The sequence below is a fragment of the Chlorocebus sabaeus genome, chromosome 12 (genome assembly GCF_047675955.1).
Source record: "Chlorocebus sabaeus isolate Y175 chromosome 12, mChlSab1.0.hap1, whole genome shotgun sequence".
Taxonomy (NCBI): Eukaryota; Metazoa; Chordata; class Mammalia; order Primates; family Cercopithecidae; genus Chlorocebus; species Chlorocebus sabaeus.
The window spans coordinates 98,335,487-98,356,285 of NC_132915.1; the positions used below are offsets into that span (position 1 = coordinate 98,335,487).

Sequence of the window (20,799 nt, forward strand, 5' to 3'; positions counted from 1 at the left end):
GTTGTTTGGTTCTTTCTTCATACAGTAAGATAAAGAGACTGATAATCAGAACAGCCATGGTTTGTAAAGTAAATCATAAATTTACTGATTTAACAAGGATCACAGAATGAGTGTGTAAGCAGGTTTGAGATTAGTAACTAAATCTTCAAATATCCAAATTGGACTTTTGGTTATTTTGTATCACGTATTCTGACACAGCTAAGGTTATTTAGTGTTATAAGTAACATACGTACTTCTTAATTGCTCATCTTTTACACTGAAGCTCAGCAATATTACTCAGTTTGAACCATTTTCATTTGTGTTTTTGCTGCAGTAGGATTACAATAGTGGAAACTAGGGACTAATAGATCATCTAGGGACTTCTCAAGCACAAACTGTCCCTTCCTAAGCATGTTTTCTTGAGGGCCTAAATATCCCTCAGAAAAGGATCCCAAACTGCCTGAAGTAGCTTTGTGTAACTGGCAAATCAATTGGGGCCAAGTTGGTATTGTTGCAGTGAAAGGAAACAAGAACTATAAAATTAGAAGTAGAAAATTGAGACCAGGAAATGACTCTAGATTTTGCCTTTGGAACATTTTGTTCTTTGGTTTCATAAATGCAGTTTTGCGCTCAAGGAAACAGACTTGTAGCCAATTCTACCATATAAGTTATTGCCTTTATTTGATATATTTAGAAAGGACAAATATTATTCCAATATGCTGCTTTTGTACATGAATAGTAGATGTGTTCTTAGAGTTCTTTGGGTCACGGAAAGTAGAACTACTTGCTTTCTAAGTTTATTGTTTGTTTTCAAACCTCAACTCTAATAGGGGAATCAGAGTTTCTTTAGAAAGAGCTGAGCGTGGATACCAACACTTATTGGATGCTAACTATTTGGCAGGTACTGTGGTGTGAGAGTTAAATGAGATAGTTCTGTAAAAACCACTCGATACAGTGCCTGAAATATACATAAGTGCCCAATAATGTTATCAAACCCTAATAACAGTCCAGTGAGATAGATATTAACATCCTCGTTTTAGAGATGAGACAGACAGTTGGGGCTCCCAGACATTAATCCTCAGTTACAGAGTTAATATCAGAGCAATGTCCCAAAGCCAGATCTGTCTTACTTGGGAGCCCAAGTATGGCTCCTAAGTTCAGTTGCATAGGCTTTGCACAGTACGGTTCTCATGAGAGACATTCACATGATTCATGCTGTGAATGGGGGGCCTCTTGGAGTTGTGCCACAAAACAACTCTGAGCCCAGTTTTTTTTTTTTTAGTACCACCTTGCTATGTAAGCAGAATTACGAAGAAACGATTCATCATGCAGTCTTCATCCCTGCACACATTTATGTCTTATGTTTACAGTAGCTGCTGAATGCTCAATTGGCCTCTTTATGTTTATTGTTTTCCTTCACAATTCAGGACTTTCCTAAAGAACTGTTCCTTCCTTTTAATGTAGAGTACATGGAAATAAACACAAATCTAAATGTAATTCTTAGTTGTACTATTCCTAAATATTTGTTTTGCTTTTTTTGTCTTCGTATTTGTGCTAAATTACATTAGAAGTCTCTGTTGGACTTCAAAATATATTGTTTGTGTTTTGCACTGGGCTCTTTGGTCTTGCCCAGTATTCTTATTGCAAATGTTACACCTTAATGATACTTGCTCAGAATAATGAAAAAAGATGGTATTTGTTTTTGTTTTTGTATTTTAGTAGATAAAGCTAAAGTCATTCAAATTTCCTTTCTATAATTAAACCAAAATTTGTGGAATATTCAGTATTCAAGTAGGATAAAATCATACTGCTTTGGCTTCCATTCTTTGCGTTTCTAACATTCAGTTCAGTAAATGTGTATTTCAGGTGTATTCTGCCCCAGTCACTATCAGAAGCTTTGGGGATGTAAAGATAATTTAACAAACAGTCTCTGCCCAGTCTGGTTCAAGGGACTCTCTAAACAAATATTTTCCAAAAAAGTAGCAATGCTAGAATAAACATGTATGCTAATATTATGGTAGTCCTGAGAAGGGAGTGATTGAATCCTGTCTAGAAGGGTTAAGATCTCCCAGAGGAGGTAACAGAATTTAAGGTTGGTCTTAAAGACTACAAAGGAGGAGAGAGTGGCTTTCCAGGAAAGGAAACCATGCAAAGTGTGGGTGCTTGAAAGTTTATGATGTGTCCTGAGAAAGTTGAGTAGTTTGCTGTGACTAAGTGACTGGAAAGGTAGATTGAGCAGAGTTGTGAAAAGACTCATAGGATATACTTACAAATTTGACTTTATCTTGTGGGCATCGAGGAACCATGGAAGGATTTAAAAACAAGGCAGTGCTTGATCACAACTAAGATTGGCAATTATGAGTTGGATGGTGGCCATATATAAAAGAGGAGAGAGAGAAGGAAGGCAGGCAAACTGCTAACTTTGTGGTAGGCTTAGGAGAGGTTGTACTAAGGTATTAGCTATGCAGAGAATATAGAAGAAGGGAAAAATGGACAGACAAGGGTCAGTAGGATTTGTGAGTTACATGGCAATGAGAGAAATCAAGGATGATTGTAATTCTTAATTTGGCCATGGAGTGAATGGTAATGCAACTCATTGATTAAAAAAGGATGCAGGAGGGCTGGGTGTGGTGGCTCATGCTTGTAATCCCAACAGGGAGGCCAAGGCGGGCAGATACTTGAGGCCAGGAGTTTGAGACCAGCCTGGCCAACATGGTGAAACCCCATCTCTACCAAAAATACAAAAATTGGCTGGATGTGATGGCACATGCCTGTAATCTCAGCTACTCAGGAGGCTGAGACATGAGAATTGCTTGAACCCGGGAGGCAGAGGTTGCAGTGAGCAGAGATTGCACCACTGCACTCCAACCTGGGCGACAGAATGAGATTCTGTCCCCCTCCCCCCCCCCAAAAAAAAAAAAAGGTGCAGGAAGAGGATCAGTGGCTTAAGTTTTGGACACAATAAGTTTGATATATCCAACTGAAGGTATCCAGTAGACAGTTGAGGAAGGGATTTTAGGTATAGATTTGGGATTGTTTGTATGGTGTTGGGAGTAGATACCGTACAGTGGCACAGAAGAGTCTAATCACGTGAAGTTAATGCCAAAGACAGAATCCTGGATGAGCACCTTTAGGAGGGTAGATAGAAAAAAGGAACAGTTGTCTTCTCAAATTGCATCTTTTGTGGAAATCATACTTTTTCTGTTTTATTTTAGGTCAGATTTTTTAGATACAATTTATACCAATAAAATGCAACCCTCCTAGTTGTACAGTCCTGAGTTTTAACAAATGTAAAGTCTCATGTAACGACCAGCATAGTCAAGATGGAGAATACTTTTATTACTCCCAAAAGTCCCTCTGTGCTTCTATATAGTCATACCTTTATTCCGCTTTCCTGGTAACCAGTGATCTGATTTCTGTCCCTATAGTTTTGCCTTTTCCAGAATGCCAGGTAAGTGGAGTCATACAGTATGTAGTCCTTTTGTGTTTGGCTTCTTTTACATAGAATAATGCTTTTGAGATTTGTCCATGTTATTGTGTGTATTAGTAGTTTATTCATTTTTATTGCTTAGTAGTATTCCATTTTATAGATCTATAAGAATCTTTTTATTAATCCACTCACCAGTGAATAAACATTTGGGTTGTATTCAGTTTTTGGCTTTATGAATAATGCATTAACATTTGCAGCCAGGCATTGGTGGTGTGTTCCTGTAATCTCAGCAACTTGGGAGGCTGAGATGGGAAGATAGCTTGAGCCCAGAAGTTTGAGGCTGCAGTGAGCTATGATTGTGCCACTCTCCTGCAGCTTGGTCAGTAGAGAAAAACCCTGTCTCTCAAAAAATAATTTGTAAACATTTTTGTGTAGACATATGTTTTTATTTTTCTTGAGTAAATAATACCTAAGAGTGAGTCATGGTAAGTGTAATGTTTAACCTTATAAAACTTCATAAAAAATGGATAATGTGACTAGACCATTTTGCATTCCCAAGAGCAATGTACGAGAGTTTCTAGTTGCTCCTTGTTCTTGCCAGCCCTTCTGTTGTCAGAATTGTTTTGAATTTTAGTCATTCATTTTATTTTATGTTACATTATTTTATTTTAAACAGGGTCTCACTCTGTTGCCCAGGCTAGGTATCAGTGGCGTAGTCTCACTGCAGCCTCAACCTCCTGCATTCAAGTGATCCTCCCACCTTAGCCTCCTGAGTAGCTGGGACCAACGTGTGTGCCAATGCCTCTGGCTAATTTTTGAAATTTTTGTAGAGTCGGGGTCTCACCATGTTGCCCAGGCTAGTTTCAAACTCCTAGAGACAGACAGTCCACCTGCCTCAGCCTCCTAAAGTGCTGGGATCATAGGCATGAATCACCGCGCCCAGACTATAGTCATTCTTTTAGGGGTTTAGAGGCATCCTATTATAATTTTTATTTCCCTGATGGCTAGTGATGTTGAGTTTATTTTTATGTGCTAATTTGCCATCTGTGTATCTTTGGTGAAATGCGCTTTTTTTTTTTTTTGAGACGGAGTCTCGCTCTGTCGCCCAGGCTGGAGTGCAGTGGCCGGATCTCAGCTCACTGCAAGCTCCGCCTCACAGGTTTACGCAATATTCTCCTGCCTCAGCCTCCCGAGTAGCTGGGACTACAGGCGCCCGCCACCTCACCCGGCTAGTTTTTTGTATTTTTTAGTAGCGACGGGGTTTCACTGTGTTAGCCAGGATGGTCTCGATCTCCTGACCTCGTGATCCGCCCGTCTCAGCCTCCCAAAGTGCTGGAATTACAATGCACTTTTTAATTGGGTAGTTTGTTTTCTTCTTAAGAGTTCTCTGTGTATTCTAGATAGAAGTCCTTCATCAGATATATGACCTGCAAATATTTTCTCTGGCTTATCTTTTCATTCTCTTAAGAGTTTCTTTTGAGCAGAACTTTCTAATTTTAATGAAGTTAATGTTCTCAAGTTTTTCTTTTATGATTTGTACTTTTTGTGTCCTAAGAAATCTCTGTGTCACAAAGATTTCTCCTGTGTTTTATTCTGTGTGCTTTATAGTTTTATGGCACACTTAGGTTTGTAATCCTTTTTGAGTTAATTTTTTGTATATGATGTGAACTCTTGAGATTCATGTACTTGTATATAGATGTCAGATTAATTGTTCCAGCTTCATTTGTTTTGTCACTTTCTCCATTTAATAACCTTGACAATTTGTTGAAAATCAGTTGGCCATATATGCACATCTATTTCTGGACTCTGTTCTGTGCCATTGATCTATATATTTGCCTTTTCACTGATGCCACAGTGTCTTCATTACTTTACCTGAAACTACATTTATTTTAAAGATGATTGTGGTATCTGTTAGGAATGCTATTGGCAGCAAGGAAGAGAGCCCTACTAAGAGTGGGTTTATTTTTCTGCTATAAGAAGTCTGGACATAGGCAGTTGCTAGTTGGTTTAACTTGTTCATCCATACCAGGGTTCAACAGACTATAGCCTGCTGGCCCAGTCTGGCCTGCCACCTGTTTTTGTAAATAAAGTGTAATTGGAACATAGCCACATTAGTTTGTTTACACATTGTTTATGGCTGCTTTCATGCTACAAAGTCAGAGTTGAGTAGCTGCAAGAGAGACTACATATAAAGCCTGCAAAGCCTAAAATATTTATTATCTGGCCCTTTAAAGAAAATGTTTCTTAACTTCTGATCTATACCATTAAGGACCCAATTTCTTTTATCCGCTCATTGATTTTTGGCTCACTGACTCTTTTTTAAGATAGGGGGTCTCCTTATGTTGCCCAGACTGGCCTCAAGTGATCCTTCCCCACAGCCTCTTGAGTAGCTGGGACTGCAGGCACAGGCCACTGTGCTTGACTTGGTTTACTGACATTTTGTTCTGTGTCACCTCATTCATAGTACATCCCCCACGGTTCTATATGCATGTTCCAAGGCAAGAAGAAGAGAGAAAGGGGGTAACACCAGTCATGCTCATTTATTTTATTGAGAAAATCAACAGTCTTCCAGAAGCTTCCCAGCCAATTTCTGTTTACATCTCAAAGGCTAAAATTGTGTTATATGGTAAGCCATAGCTCTAAGGGAGGCTGGAAACTAAATAGGCAACTTTTCTAGCCTCTCTAGTGGAGATGGACATGTGCCAAAAGTAACAGTCATTCGCAGTTAGTCCTTTTATCATAATGAACCATTCATATTAGAAAATAAATGTAGCCGTAAGGGAGGCTGGAAACTAAATAGGCAACTTTCCTAGCCTCTCTAGTGGAGATGAGCATGTGCCAAAAGTAACAGTCATTCGCAGTTAGTCCTTTTATCATAACGAATCATTCATATTAGAAAGTAAATGAACTGTGTAAGTTCCTAGCCCAGTGGTTCTCAAACTTTGTTACATGTGAACGTCTCATGGGGTGCAGAATATAGATTCTTGGGGCCCATGCACAGAGGTTTTTCTTGGGTGGAGTCAAGGGATTTGCATTTTCAAAAAGTACCATATGTATTTTGATGCATATGTGGACCGTCTGGTAAATACTATGTTGGCATCGTACTTTGGGATTTTGATTTGAGGCAGTGTTTCTCAGTGATTCTGTGTATCAGAATCATCTGTGGAGGTTTTTTGTTTGTTTGTTTGTTTGAGATAGAGTCTCACTCTGTCGCCCAGACTGGGGTGCAGTGGTACGATCTTGGCTCACTGCAACCTCCGCTCCCCCAGGTTCAACGATTCTCCTCTTTAACTCTTTAAGTCTCCTGAGTAGTTGGGACTACAGGTGCATGCCACGATGCCTGGCTGACTTTTGTGTTTTTTAGTAGAGACAGGGTTGTGCCATGTTGGCCAGACTGGTCTAGAACTCCTGGCCTCAAGTAATCTGCCTGCCTCGGCCTCTCCAAGTGCTGGGATTATAGGTTTGAGCCACTGCACCCAGCAAAAAACCAACTTTTTAAAGCAGAACTTCTGAAAAAAGATTAATATGTATTAATGTTGACTGTGTGACAGATACCATACTATATATTACATGCTTTTGTTCATTTCATATTCCCTAGTAATACTGATAATTTTTTTGGATAGTGATGGTCAAAAATCATTAATCTAAGATTGTTTCTCAGAGTGCAGTTCCCAGACTAGCAGCATCACTGTGATCTGGAAATTTTTTAGAAATTCAAATTATTGAGTACCACCCCAGACTTACTTAATTGAAAACTCAGGTAGGGCCCAACAGTCTTTCAACAAGCTCTCCTGGTGATTCTGATGCTTGTCAAAGTTTCAGAACCTTGAAAGGCACTGCTGAATGTTTCCCAGCTTGGTTTAGACAAAATTAGTTGACTGTCTTAAAAATAAAAAATAACTTAATTGATTAAAGTATATCGGCTGGGCATAGTGGCTCACGACTGTAATCCCAGCACTTTGGGAGGCCAAGGTGGGTGGATCACTTGAGGTCGGGAGTTCAAGACCAGCCTGGCCAACATGACGAAACCCCGTCTCTACTAAAAATACAAAAACTAGCTGGGTGTGTTGGCACGTGCCTGTAATCCCAGCTACTTGGGATGTTGAGGCAGAAGAATCGGCTGAACCTGGGAGGCAGAGGTTGCACTAAGCCGAGATTGTGTCACTGCACTCCAGCCTGGGCAACACACAGAGCGAGACTGTGCCTCAAAAAAAAAAAAAAAGTATGTGTACTATACTGTCACAGGTAGTAATTTGCAATTGCATTGAAGGTTCACAAATGATCTAACATGGTAATTGTTGAGTATTGTATTTGATAAGATTATTCAAGGCATTTGTTAGGTTACTATCTTTAAACCACTCTTAAAACTATTTTGTGTGTGTACATTACTTTTTCCTAGTTTTTAAGGAAGAGTTAAGGACATTGAAGACAGTTCTTATGTTTATAAAATTTATAAAGTAGGGAAGAATGCAAGATAAACATGTATAAACACAAGGCAAATATATAAACATGTTTTATTTTAGGGTTAGCTACATTTCTGTGATTGGTAAATATGTTACAACGTAGGCAGCCTATCCCAACAGAAAACTTGGGTTTATTCATAAGCCAAAGAGCAAAACAGTACTTCATAACACGTATTATGTCTTTCTTCAATTACAGTTGCATTCCCAATTGTAGTTACTAATTGCTTCAACAGGGAATCTAGTATCTTCTCTCATCTGCTTTTGGGAAGCTATATAACTCTACTCCTATATTTCTCCCTACCCTTAGAAAAGTTAGTTTAGGTTCACTTGGGCTGTCTTTTGCTTACTGCAGGTGATACAGTATTTCTCTTCCAGTTTTGAAAAGAGGCTAATTGGATCTAAGCTTTAGTTTGATTTTTAGGTGCTTTCAGAACTCTTTAAGCTGGTCATGGTGGCACTGCCTGTAGTCACAGTTACTTGGGAGGCTGATGAGGGAGGATCACTTGAGCCCAGGAGTTCAAGTCCACCCTGGGCAACATAGTGATATGGTGTCTCTTTTAAAAAAAAGTTTTTACGACAGAGTTTTGCTTTGTCACCCAGGCTGGAATGCGGTGGCATGATCTGAGGTCACTGCAGCCTCAACTCCACGGGCTCCAGCGATCCTCCCACCTCAGCCTCCCAGTAGCTGGGACCATAGGCACATGCTACCACGCATGGCTAATTTTTGTATTTTTGGTAGAGATGGAGTTTCACCATGTTGCCCAGCTGGTCTCAAACTCCTGAGGTCAAGCAGTCTGCCCACCTCAGCCTCTCAAAGTGCTGGGATTATAGGCGTGAGCCACTGTGCCCATCAGAAAAAAAAAAAAAAAAAAAAAAAAAACCCAACTTTTTAAAGCAGAACTTCTGAGAAAAGAAATTCAGTTGCACTTGTGTATGTGTAGAATCTGATTTAACAAAGGGTTAAAATTACTCAGCCCACTTGTACTTCCATTAGCAATAACTCCAAACATGAAATGAAATTCACAGAGACAGAAATTGTCATTGAAGCCAAGAAAGAGGTCTTTATTTCTAAGGCAAAAGTACTTGAAGTGTTGGAATTTCCTTGGGAGAAAGTCAGCAAAAAAGACTTGTCTTTTTCTCAATTATAATTTGCAGCACAAGAGACTTGAAGTTTATGAAATTATGAAAGCCCGAATCAATAAAAATACTTGAATTGGGTTTCTTGGTAGCCCAGAGATACCTACCTCTGTTATTGGAATTTTGCTTCCTAGCCTCTGTGTTAATTTTGCTAGGGTAGGCCTCATTCTCTTAGTCCTGACGAATTTAACTTTTTGTTAGATTTTAGTCTTCAGAAAGCCTCCTAAATCAGGGCTCCCTCTCTTTTCCCATGACTTCATTTTTCTAACTCAATTTTTTTTTTGTTAATTTTTTTAGTATTTCTTAAGCATTTAGTGACAACACTGTGTTGTGTCACTTGTGGTTTTCCTTGGCATTTACCAGTCTCCACTTGATTTTGCACTTACTTGCTTCCTTGTTGAGGAACTAGTAATAACCCATCATGACTCCATAAAATTACTTGATATTGAAATAGAGTGCTTTTATTTCTCAGGACTATTTTGTATGTTCATGTCAGCTTTACTCAAGTGTTTCAGAACTTTAAGAACTTGTTCATATCATTTAAGTCTTCCTCAGAAATACAAGAGACTTGCATATGACAGAAGTGGTAAAATACCTGTGAAAATGTATTGCCTAATATGTATGTTTCTGTTGATACCTTTTGGAAGCAAGCACATTTTTCCCTTTTTTCTTAAGGGCTAGAGGAGACACTAAGATGTTCTTCTTAAAAGCATTATTTCTTATCAGACAAAATTATAAATCTTTTAATTATTGTTAGTTTAGGACACAGTAAAATACTTTAATAACATTGGCAGGCTATCGCATATATTTCTGGGTATTAGTCTCAAGTTCACTGTGTACTTTTTCATGAAAAACTATATAAATTGAGAGAGCAGCTGCACCCTTGTTTGTTGCAGATCTTGATTTATTCTATTTTTAAAAAAATTCAGAAGATATCTTTGTATCAAAAGAAATGCTAATGATTTTCTTTGGAATGTGGACCCATTTTAATCAGTACTGGCCAATCTTTCTCACTTTGCTGATTGCATGTATTTGTGACCCTTAGATTGTAGGGAATGGAAGTGAACAGCAGCTGCAAAAAGAGCTAGCAGATGTACTGATGGATCCTCCAATGGACGACCAGCCAGGGGAAAAGGAGCCTGTGAAAAGGTCACAACTGGATGGTGAAGGAGATGGGCCTCTTTCTAATCAGCTCTCCGCTTCATCCACCATTAACCCTGTGCCATTAGTAGGGCTCCAAAAACCAGAGATGAGCCTGCCAGTGAAACCTGGACAAGGAGGTTAGGATTGCTGCATTGCTTGCGTAACTGAAGGTTATTGTTTTTAATATGTGAGTGTCCACCCTGTACTAGGTTTTATTTAGAACAGGCAAAAACCATTGTCTACATTCTCTAGAATCTCTAAATTCTAAATCTAAAGGGATGTGAGAGGAGTAAAAATATATATACCATTCTGATTTCCTTTTAAATGTATTTCAGTTGTACCAAGGAAAGAGAAAATACAACTAAAGGAAACAGAGGGAGTCTTTCCCCGCCCCCCCCAGAATGCTTAAAGATTTTTCAAAGAAAGAAGGAATATGAGTACAATATTTGAGAAATAGAGGGATAATTCTGGGTGAACAGATGTTTGCTCCAGACCTGTATAGCTCTATAGGAGCAGTTGCCAAGTTGAAAAAGGAAGACTAGAGCATGGGGCAGAAAGACATAGTATGGGAGGAGAAGGACAACTTAAAGGCTCATTTGGAAAAGCAGGTGTTAAAACTATAGATGTTATTGGGAAAGGAACGCCAAAGAGATTGAGAGAACATAATGAAGTGGCTAAGATGATGAATAAGAGAAATAACTGTAACAGTGCAGGTCAGAAAGATGACAATTAGGCCAGGTGTGGTAGCTCACGCCTGTAATCCCAGCACGTTGGGAGGCCGAGGCAGGTGGATCACAAGGTCAGGAGATCAGGACCATCCTGGCCAACATGGTGAAACCCTGTCTCTATTAAAATACAAAAAATTAGCCAGGTGTGGTGGTGCGTACCTGTAGTCACAGCTACTTGGGAGGCTGAGGCAGGGGCATTGTTTGAAGCCAGGAGGCAGAGGTTGCAATGAGCCGAGATTGTCCCACTGCACTTCAGCCTGGCGACAGAGTGAGACTCTGTCTCAAAAAAAATAATAAAAATAAAAAAAAAATTGACAGAGATAGGAGTTTTCAGAGTGAAAAAATACTAAATGTATATTTGACCTAAATGTAAATTACAAAGTCAAAACAAATTAGAAGAGGCAGAAAAGTGAATCAAATCTGAATCTGATTGAGACTGACTTTAATAGCACTATATTTTGAGTATCCTTTGTCTGAAATGCTTGGGACCAGAAGTGTTTCAGATTTCAGATGTTTTTGGATTTTGAAATATGCATATAATTGCCTGCTGAGCACCCTAAATCCAATAATTAGAAATCTGAAATTCGGCCGGGCGCGGTGGCTCAAGCCTGTAATCCCAGCACTTTGGGAGGCCGAGACGGGCGGATCACGAGGTCAGGAGATCGAGACCATCCTGGCTAACACGGTGAAACCCCGTCTCTACTAAAAATACAAAAAACTAGCCGGGCGAGGTGGCAGGCGCCTGTAGTCCCAGCTACTCCGGAGGCTGAGGCAGGAGAATGGCGTAAACCCGGGAGGCGGAGCTTGCAGTGAGCTGAGATCCGGCCACTGCAGTCCAGCCCGGGCTACAGAGCAAGACTCCGTCTCAAAAAAAAAAAAAAAAAAAAAAAGAAATCTGAAATTCCCCAAATAGTATTTATTTTAAGTGTCATGTAGGTGCTCAAAAGGTTTTGAAATTTGAAACATTTCATATTTCAGAGTTTTGAATTTAGGATACTCAACCTGTACCTAAAAATCTTGGTGTTTCTGACAGAGTTCTAGTGTGAGATTTCTGGCTTTCATGGGCATTTCTTTTAGGGTATGGCATATTATCTCATTAATACTTAATTTTAGACCCTAAATGTTACTTGCAGATTTTTACTTGCTAATCATATCAACAAAATATCAAAGTGAAAATAATCACTTCCTTATTCTTTGTTTCTTTCAGGTTCTGAAGCTTCAAGTCCTTTCACACCAGTGGCCGATGAGGACAGCGTAGTTTTCAGTAAACTGACTTACTTAGGCTGTGCCTCAGTAAATGCTCCCAGGAGTGAAGTGGAAGCCTTAAGGATGATGTCCATCTTAAGAAGCCAGTGTCAGATTTCACTAAATGTTACCCTTTCAGTGCCAAATGTATCTGAAGGAATTGTGAGGTGAGACTGGTTTATTGAAATATTTTAGTATTTACATCAGATCTCTGACCTGTTGCTTTAGAAAGAAGCAATAGTGAATAAAATACATATTAATACTTACTTTACTTGTGTAATGTTTCATTTACCTGACACTCATGCTATGTCTTCCAAGGACTGTAACCTTTGTGAAAAATGGTCACTTATTTGTAATAGTTTTTCATACTCTTCCTAGTCATGTGTAGTACATTAGACTTTCAATGTTTTGGGGATAAATGAAATACATTGACATGAGTCAGCCTAAAAGATTGTATTTTCCATGTTCCTTTGATGAAAATACAAGCTTGACACAGTAGTTCAAAATGGAGTTTCATGCTGAGTTTGAAAGTTACAAAAATTTATTGTTAAATATTAACTATACCAGTACACCCCTTAATTTTTATGATGAGAAAACTGGCCAGGTGCAGTGGTTCATGCCTGTAATCCCAGCACTTTGAGAGGCTGAGACGGGTTGATCACTTAAGTTCAGGGGTTCGAGACCAGCCTGGGCAACATGGTGAAACCCTGTCTCTACAAAACATAAAAAAATTAGCCAGGCATGGTCGCACACACCTGTAGTTCCAGCTACTCAGGAGCCTGAAATGGGAGGATCACCTGAGCCTGGGAGTTGAAGGCTGCAGTGAGCTGTGATCATGCCACTTCACTCCAGACTGAGTGACAAAGTGAGACCCTCTCTCAACAAAACAAAAGGAAAAAAAGGAAAAAACTGAGGCACAGAGAAGCCTCTAGAAATGGCTGTTTATACTAATAGAACAAATAACAATTGCAGATAGCTAACCAGATGTCTGTATCAACCAGCTAAATATACAGTTGCTCAATAAGTCAGACGAGTGCAGCTAAAATAAATTCTTTTCTGCTGTTACCAAAGATTCATGCTTGTTTAAATTACCACATAAAATAGCCTTAATTCTACTCTACCACTAATAAATACAGTTAACATCTTGGCTTATTAAGATCTTTGCATATTGGTATGTGTATATGTCTATGTATGTGTGAATATACCTGCATATATATACGTACATAATTATACAACTGTTAGAATCAACTTTTTTTTAACAACAATGAAACTGTCCATACCATCTTGTACTTAGTTTTATATCATAAACCTCTTTTCATGCCAGTAAATATGATTAAAAATTTTAATTTATGATGGCACATTAATGGGTTATACATAAATAACTCATCACTTATATTAGACATCTTAAGGTTTTTATCTTTCAGAGAAAAAAGCATGACTAATGATAGCTAATTTTAATTATACGGGAATATCAGTGTTTTAGACATAGGTATCTTTGAGCTCAATCTTTTTAGACTTCTGTTGATTTCCTTAGGATAAATTCCTAGAAGTAAACTTAATGAGTTTGTCTGTTTTTATTGCTTCTGATAACATTGCCAACTAGCCATCTAGAAATATTGATCCAGTTTATACTTTTATCAGCAGTATATAGAGTGTCCATTTCTCAGTATCCTCAGAAGTATTTTGGACTTTCATGGTGACAGAGTAATAGCTGTCTGTTGATTGTAGTAAAATAATCTGTATATGTAATTTTTCCCCTGAAGTATTTAAAGAACTATTTCACAAAGACTCACAAATTCTATTTATTAATGATAAACTATTAATAGAATTTGTTTAGCATTCATTTCTAAATGTTTCTTAGTCAATACTCATCCCTCTAACTGAAGTTATACTTTAATATATTTTTAATTTTATAAAGGAAGTTAGAAAGCTAGTTGGTCTTACCCCACATTTTCAGAGTTTTCATGAAAGTGCTTTCAAACTTGCATTAGATCTTCTTCCTAGGCATTTCCGTGATGAGCAAGGCCTTCTAGGCTTTCCCCATTAATAGCTCTACCTACGTAGCGTTGAAATTGCGTAGTTTCTTTTTAGACCTTTCATAGTTGTGCCTTAGTGCCCTGAATAGAGTCTGGAATGTTTTAGGTATCACATAAATATTCGTTGAATAAGTAGATTTTTGAATGAAAGCTATTCCTTTGATTTTTTACTGAATGGCATTCTTTTGCTTTTATTCATGATTTTTTTTTTTTGAGTTAGCATTTTGTATAATCTCTGTCTTTATTTTCCATGAATCAAAAAAAAAAACATGTTTCAGTCTGAGAAAAAGCATCAGTTTTTTGTTTTTTTATTTTTTCATAGCAGATTAGGTCGTTTTTAAAGGAGATAATTAGAAACTCAGCTTCTCCAGGTGCGGTGGCCCACGCTTATTATACCAGCACTTTGGGAGGCCTAGGCGGGCAGATCACCTGAGGTCAGAAGATTGAGACCATCTGGCTAACATGCCCCGTCTCTACCAAAAATACAAAAAATAGCCAGGCATGGTGGCACATCCCTGTAATCCCAGCTACTTGGGAGGCTGAGGCAGGAGAATCGCTTGAACCCAGGAGGTGGAGGTTGCAGTGAGCCAAGATCGCGCCGTTGCACTCCAGCCTGGGCAACAAGAGCGAAACTCCATCTCAAAAAAAAAAAAAAAAACAGAGGCGCAGCTTCAGTGTATTTTGGTAGGCTAATTTACGTGTTAATCTTGTCTTTAGTTTGTTGCAGACTATATAAGAAATGTGCTTATTCATATTTTTTATACCTTTCTGTTTGCCTCCCTAAAACATGATACCATATAGTTTTTAGTACTGTGGAATTATGTAATCAATAGCTTCCGGAATTCACATAGGACTGACTTTTTAAAATTTAAGGTTAATATTAGCATACCAAATATATGATCTTCTTACTAGAAAGGATGAGTCTCACATCTTAATATAAACGTAGTGCAGATTGTTCATAATTCCTCTAATATCTCTGTATCTTTTTCTCTGAACAGACTCTTAGATCCTCAGACAAACACTGAAATAGCAAACTACCCTATCTACAAAATTCTCTTCTGTGTCAGAGGGCATGATGGAACTCCTGAGAGTGACTGTTTTGCTTTCACTGAAAGTCATTACAATGCAGAACTCTTCAGAATACACGTCTTCCGGTGTGAAATACAAGAAGCTGTAAGTCCTCAAGAGAAGACTCTCTGCAAATGAAACTTCACCAGTGCTCTCACTAGGTTGAAATGATTATGGTATTTATTATGGTCACTTATGAGCCAGATGAAATTCTGTGCTAGTGTTTTAGTGATTCTAGCCTGATGGGCCGACATATAAATTAACTAAAAATTTGATTAACCAGAACTTTGTTGTTACTACTAAGAATGTCAGAGGAGACCTGTTGGCTACTTTTGATTGGGTTAAGTAGGCATTCTGGTTCTAACGTTGTCAGATTTGCAAACCATTCTTTTAAATCAGAACTTGTTAGGACTGTTTTCATTGTAATATCTTCAGATAGTTTCAAACAATTTAGGAAATGATTTTTAATTGGATTTATAGTGCTTACAACCATTTCTTTTTTTAAAACCCCTTGTCTGACCACTTTCAGTGTTGCTTGCTTTATAGGCCTAACAAATTAGGTAATTTACCAAAAGAAATAAGTGGGATAAAGATAATTATCGTCTTCCAAAGTAGGTAACCTTTCATCCTTAATAAAAGTATTTTATATCTTTTGATAACAGCCCATTTCCTAACATGTCTGGTTGTAGGTAAGCCGGATACTTTACAGTTTTGCCACTGCCTTCCGCCGTTCTGCCAAGCAGACCCCACTTTCAGCCACTGCTGCACCCCAGACTCCTGACAGTGACATCTTTACCTTCTCTGTGTCTTTAGAAATAAAAGAAGATGATGGTAAAGGTTATTTTAGGTAGGGAATCTTATTTTATTCATGTATTAACATGCTGTGGTTCAGGGGAAATTCTAGGTCAGATTATAACTTTCATACCATAAAATGATTGCTTTTAAAGGGAGGGCTTTTTAAAAAATGTGGGTGATAAAGGAAAATAAATACATAAATTTAACAGAGGCAAAGTTTGAAGAATTTTAAAGCAATTAAAAAAAATTGTCATATGGGGAACATGTTACTACCTTCTTTTAGTCAGATACCAAGTGGCTAACTGCTCATAAGAATATGGCCAAAGTGCCGGGCGCTGTGGCTCATGCCTGTAATCCCAGCACTTTGGGTGGCTAAGGTGGGCAGATCACCTGAGGTCGGGAGTTTGAGACCAGCCTGACCAACATGGAGAAACCTTATCTCTACTAAAAATACAAAATTAGCCGGGCATGGTGACAGGTGCCTGTAATCTCAGCTACTCAGGAGGCTGAGGCAGGAGAATTGCTTGAACCTGGGAGGCAGAGGTTGTTGTAGTGAGCAGAGATCCTGCCATTGCACTCCAGCCTGGGCAACAAGAACGAAACTCCGTCTCGAAAAAATATATATATATATATAAAAATATGTGTGTGTGTATAAACACACACACATATGTATATATACACGTATGTGTATATACACATACACACACGTGTATATATGTGTGTATATATGTATGTATATGGCCAAAGCTTAGCTGGATTTGTAGCTATATTTGTTTTGCTGATTGTATTTGCTTGTTTTAGTTGGTTGATTTACTTGTATTAGTAATCGAAAAATCTTAAGCATTTTCAAGTCAGGTTTTCCCAGTAAAGTTATCTGCATACATTGGAAGGGGAGAAATAAGGTCTGTATCTGAAGTCTAATCTTCTGTAGGGTTAGAAGCACTGATTTTAATTTTTAAATGTAATGATAATTCTTTGAGTGGTGGAAAAAAACATGGAATAGAAGTCAAAACTTAGCTTTAGTTTAATTGTTGTTACTATTAACAGTGTCCCCATTTCCAAGTTTCTTTACATCTGTCAGTAATTTCCTCATTTATTAAATGAGGTGGCTAGACTCTAAAACCCTCTCTCACTTTAAAATTTTGTGGTTGCAAGATGACTTGATTTTTTAAAAATTATAGCCCATGTCACAAAATGATTGTATTATAATCAATAATTGCATGTCTGTTTCCTCCATGACTACTTCATTAAATTGGTAAAATGAAGTTATATAAAATTATGAATATTTCTAATATTTTGTTTTTAAATTAAGAAGCACAGTGATTGGTTTATTAGACTATTTATTAGAAAAACTGATAATTAGTCTCTTCAGACTTTGGAATTGTCATGCCATCTGGTGGCCAATTTAGTGTACAGTTCAGCTTAAACTTTGAGGAGTAAAGTATGAGGCATTGTGCTCTGTGCTTTCTAATTGTATACATTTCTATTCTCTCTCTCTCTTTTTTTTTTTTTTTTGAGGTACGCCTCATGCTGTTGCTCAGGCTGGAGTGCAGTGGTACAAACATGACTCACTGCAGCCTCAACCTTCTGGTCTCAAGCAGTCTTCCCACCTCACCCTCCTGAGTAGCAGGGACCATGGATGCACACCACTATGTCTGGCTACTTTTTTAAAAAAATTTTTCTAGAGATGGGGTCTTGCCACGTTGCCCAGGTTGGTCTTGAACTCCTGGGCTCAAGTGATAGTCTCGGCTTGTCCAAGTGTTGGGATTACAGGCATGAGCCACCATTCCTGGTCATTTCTATTCTCAAAGCAATGCTGTGAGATAGTCCTTCCTGCAGTGTACCTTCGTGCCCTGCAAAGTGGAAATTATTGTCTGTATAATTTTAAGTAGTTTTTTACCTTGTTAAGCAACCTTTAAACTAAATATTTTTTCTTTCTTTTTTTTTTGAGACAGCCTCTCTCTGTCACCAAGACTGGAATGCAGTGGCACGATCACGGTTCACTGCAACCTCCGTCTCCCGGGTTCAAGCAATTCTCGTGCCTCAGCCTCCTGAGTAGCTGGGATCACACGCGCCTGCCACCATGCCCGGCTAATTTTTTGTATTTTTTAGTAGAGACAGGGTTTCGCCGTGTTGGCCAGGCTGGTCTCAAACTTCCAGCCTCAAGTGATCCATTTACCTTGGCCTCCCAAAGTGCTGGGATTATAGGCATTGTTTCACCACGCCTGGCCTTTTTTTCTTTATTGAAAATATTTATGTAATTTTGGTCTGTAAATTCTAATTATTAAATAGGAAAGATTAAGATCCCTCAGAAGTATCAGTATAACTTCTCTTCCTTCTGAAATCAGGCATATTCAAGGTAGAATGATCATAAACATCTTTGTTCTATTTACCCTCATACTGACAAAGTGCTATTACAAAAAATCCCTGAATGGTCAAATTTGCTTTTCACGTTTGTTAGGACTTTGTTTTCCTTTTGCTACATGACTTTACTGAATTTCTGGTTTATAATAAATACTGTTGTGTTAACTTAAATTTCATTTTTTTTTGAGACCGTTTCGCTCTGTCGTCCAGGCTGGAGGGCAGTGGTGCGATCTTGGCTCACTGCAACCTCCGCCTCCCGGGTTCAAGCAATTCTCCTGCCTCAGCCTCCCCAGTAGTTGGGATTACAGGCGCCTCCCACCACACCCGGCTAATTTTTGTGCTTTTTAGTAGAGATGGGGTTTCACCATATTGGCCGGGTTGGAACTTAAATATATTATTTCAGTATAATGATCAAGGTACCTAAATATATTAGGTTAAATATGTTTAGGTATAATAATAATTGTATATTATACATATAAATTACGTAGTAGTTGTATAATTATTATGCTATTATATAATTTTATAAAACCTATTATTTACTTACTATTATACCTAAATATTTTTACCTAAATATTATACCTAAATAATAATTATGCCAAAATAATTATTATACCTAAATGTATTAGGTTAACACAACAGTACTTTAGATGTATGAAATCATAGCAAAATATACCTTGGTTTGTCAGATTTAAATTTGTCAAATGCAGTTCCTCTTATCCAGTCATTCTGTAATATGTATGGGAATTTATCTGCAGAAATAATCATTGAGGTTTTCAAAGAATTATTAACATGAATGTTCTCCAACGTATTGTGTATAATATTAATAGCAAATTTTAAAAGTAGAAATTAAATGTTGAATAGAGTAGTAAAACATGTTGGTTCATGGATATTACTTATCCCCTGTCCAACTCATATTTGTGTATAACACAACACAAGATTTACTATGGTTTTACTTTAACATAAATATAGACAAAGTGTGATAAGAATAATGCTCTTCTCATTTCTGAAAAAGTCTAATTTTTAAATTATTATTATTATTTTTTTTTGAGACGGAGTTTTGCTCTTGTTGCTCAGGCTGGAGTGCATTGGTGCGATCTTGGCTCACTGCAACCTCCTTCTCCCGGGTTCAAGCAATTCTCCTGCTTCAACCTCCCGAGTAGCTAGGATTATAGGTACCTGCTGCCACGCCTAGCTACTTTTTGTACTTTTAGTACAGACAAGGTTTCACCATGTTGGCCAGGCTGGTCTCAAACTCCTAACTTCAGGTGATCCACCCGCCTCAGCCTCCCGAGTTGCTGGGATTACAGGCATGAGCCACTGCGCCTGGCCAATTTTTAAATATAATTGTAATTGGAAACCTGCTTCTCCATTTTGCCCATGGGAAAACTGAGCATTTGTTTGTTTGTTGAGATAGGGTCTCACGCTTTTTTTTCTTTTTGAGATGGAGTCTCTCTCTGTCACCCACGCTGGAGTGCACTGGCGCAGTCTCGGCTCACGGCAACCTCTGCCTCCCAGGTTCCAGTGATTCTCCTGCCTCAGCCCCCCAGGTAGCTGGGATTACAGACATGTGCTGCGATGCCCGGCTAATTTTTGTGTTTTTAGTAGAGACAGGGTTTTACTATTTGGCCAGGCTGGTCTCGAACTCCTGACCTCAAATGATCCACCCACCTCAGCCTCTCAAAGTGCTGGGATTCCAAGCATGAGCCACCGTGCCTGACCTAAATTGAGCATTTTCATTCAATGCACCATTCAAAACACTTCTTTTTTTGTTTTACTTAATCCACTTACCATCCTCCTGAGATAAACTGGGTAGTTTATATTGTGCTTATTTATAGGTAAACCCAGGGAAATTAAGCCTGGACTTCAGTTTCTTATTTTATACAATAGAAATTAAATACTAAATTCCCAGCTTGGATACATTCAATGATGTAGTTATTAGACCAGAAATATAATCTAGGACCCTGGCATTCAGTGAGGTGCACACCCGCTGATTACACTCTCCATTCTGCTTCATGTTACTGTAGCCCTGTAGATTCAGGACACCAAAGACAACTTTCTATCTGTTGTTGTTTTAAACTGCTAAACAATGAGATTATATTTACTTGAGCATCCAGAGAACATAGAGACCAGTGTATCTATTAGCAGTTGAAAATTGAGACCCTTCCATTTCCTTATAGGTGAAAACTCTGTCACAAATATTTAACAGTTTGGTATGCAAAGATTTTCTTTGAACATTTTTGTCATTTTTAGACTTCTTTGCTAGGGTTCTTTGATTTTCTAATGGAAGTATTCAAAAATGTTCTTGAATTAGTATAAATAGTAATAAAGTGCAGAAGGGCTTCAAATTAGTATTTCTTTAGGGCTACCTTTAATTTTGAGTAGGTATTCAGAGCTTTCATCTAGCCATTTAC

The 20,799-nt window shown here is 38.2% G+C and overlaps 1 protein-coding gene across 3 annotated transcripts in view; it reads left to right on the forward strand.

Annotated features, from left to right (window-relative positions):
- RABGAP1 (RAB GTPase activating protein 1) overlaps positions 1–20,799 on the forward strand; it is a 170,834-nt gene that overhangs the window by 39,278 nt on the left and 110,757 nt on the right. For all 3 annotated transcript variants that reach the window (XM_008006338.3, XM_008006337.3, XM_008006339.3), the window contains 4 exons: positions 10,055–10,289; positions 12,088–12,292; positions 15,160–15,334; positions 15,919–16,076. In XM_008006338.3, coding sequence (XP_008004529.3) covers positions 10,055–10,289; positions 12,088–12,292; positions 15,160–15,334; positions 15,919–16,076 — 773 coding nt within the window. The remainder of the gene's footprint in view (positions 1–10,054; positions 10,290–12,087; positions 12,293–15,159; positions 15,335–15,918; positions 16,077–20,799) is intronic.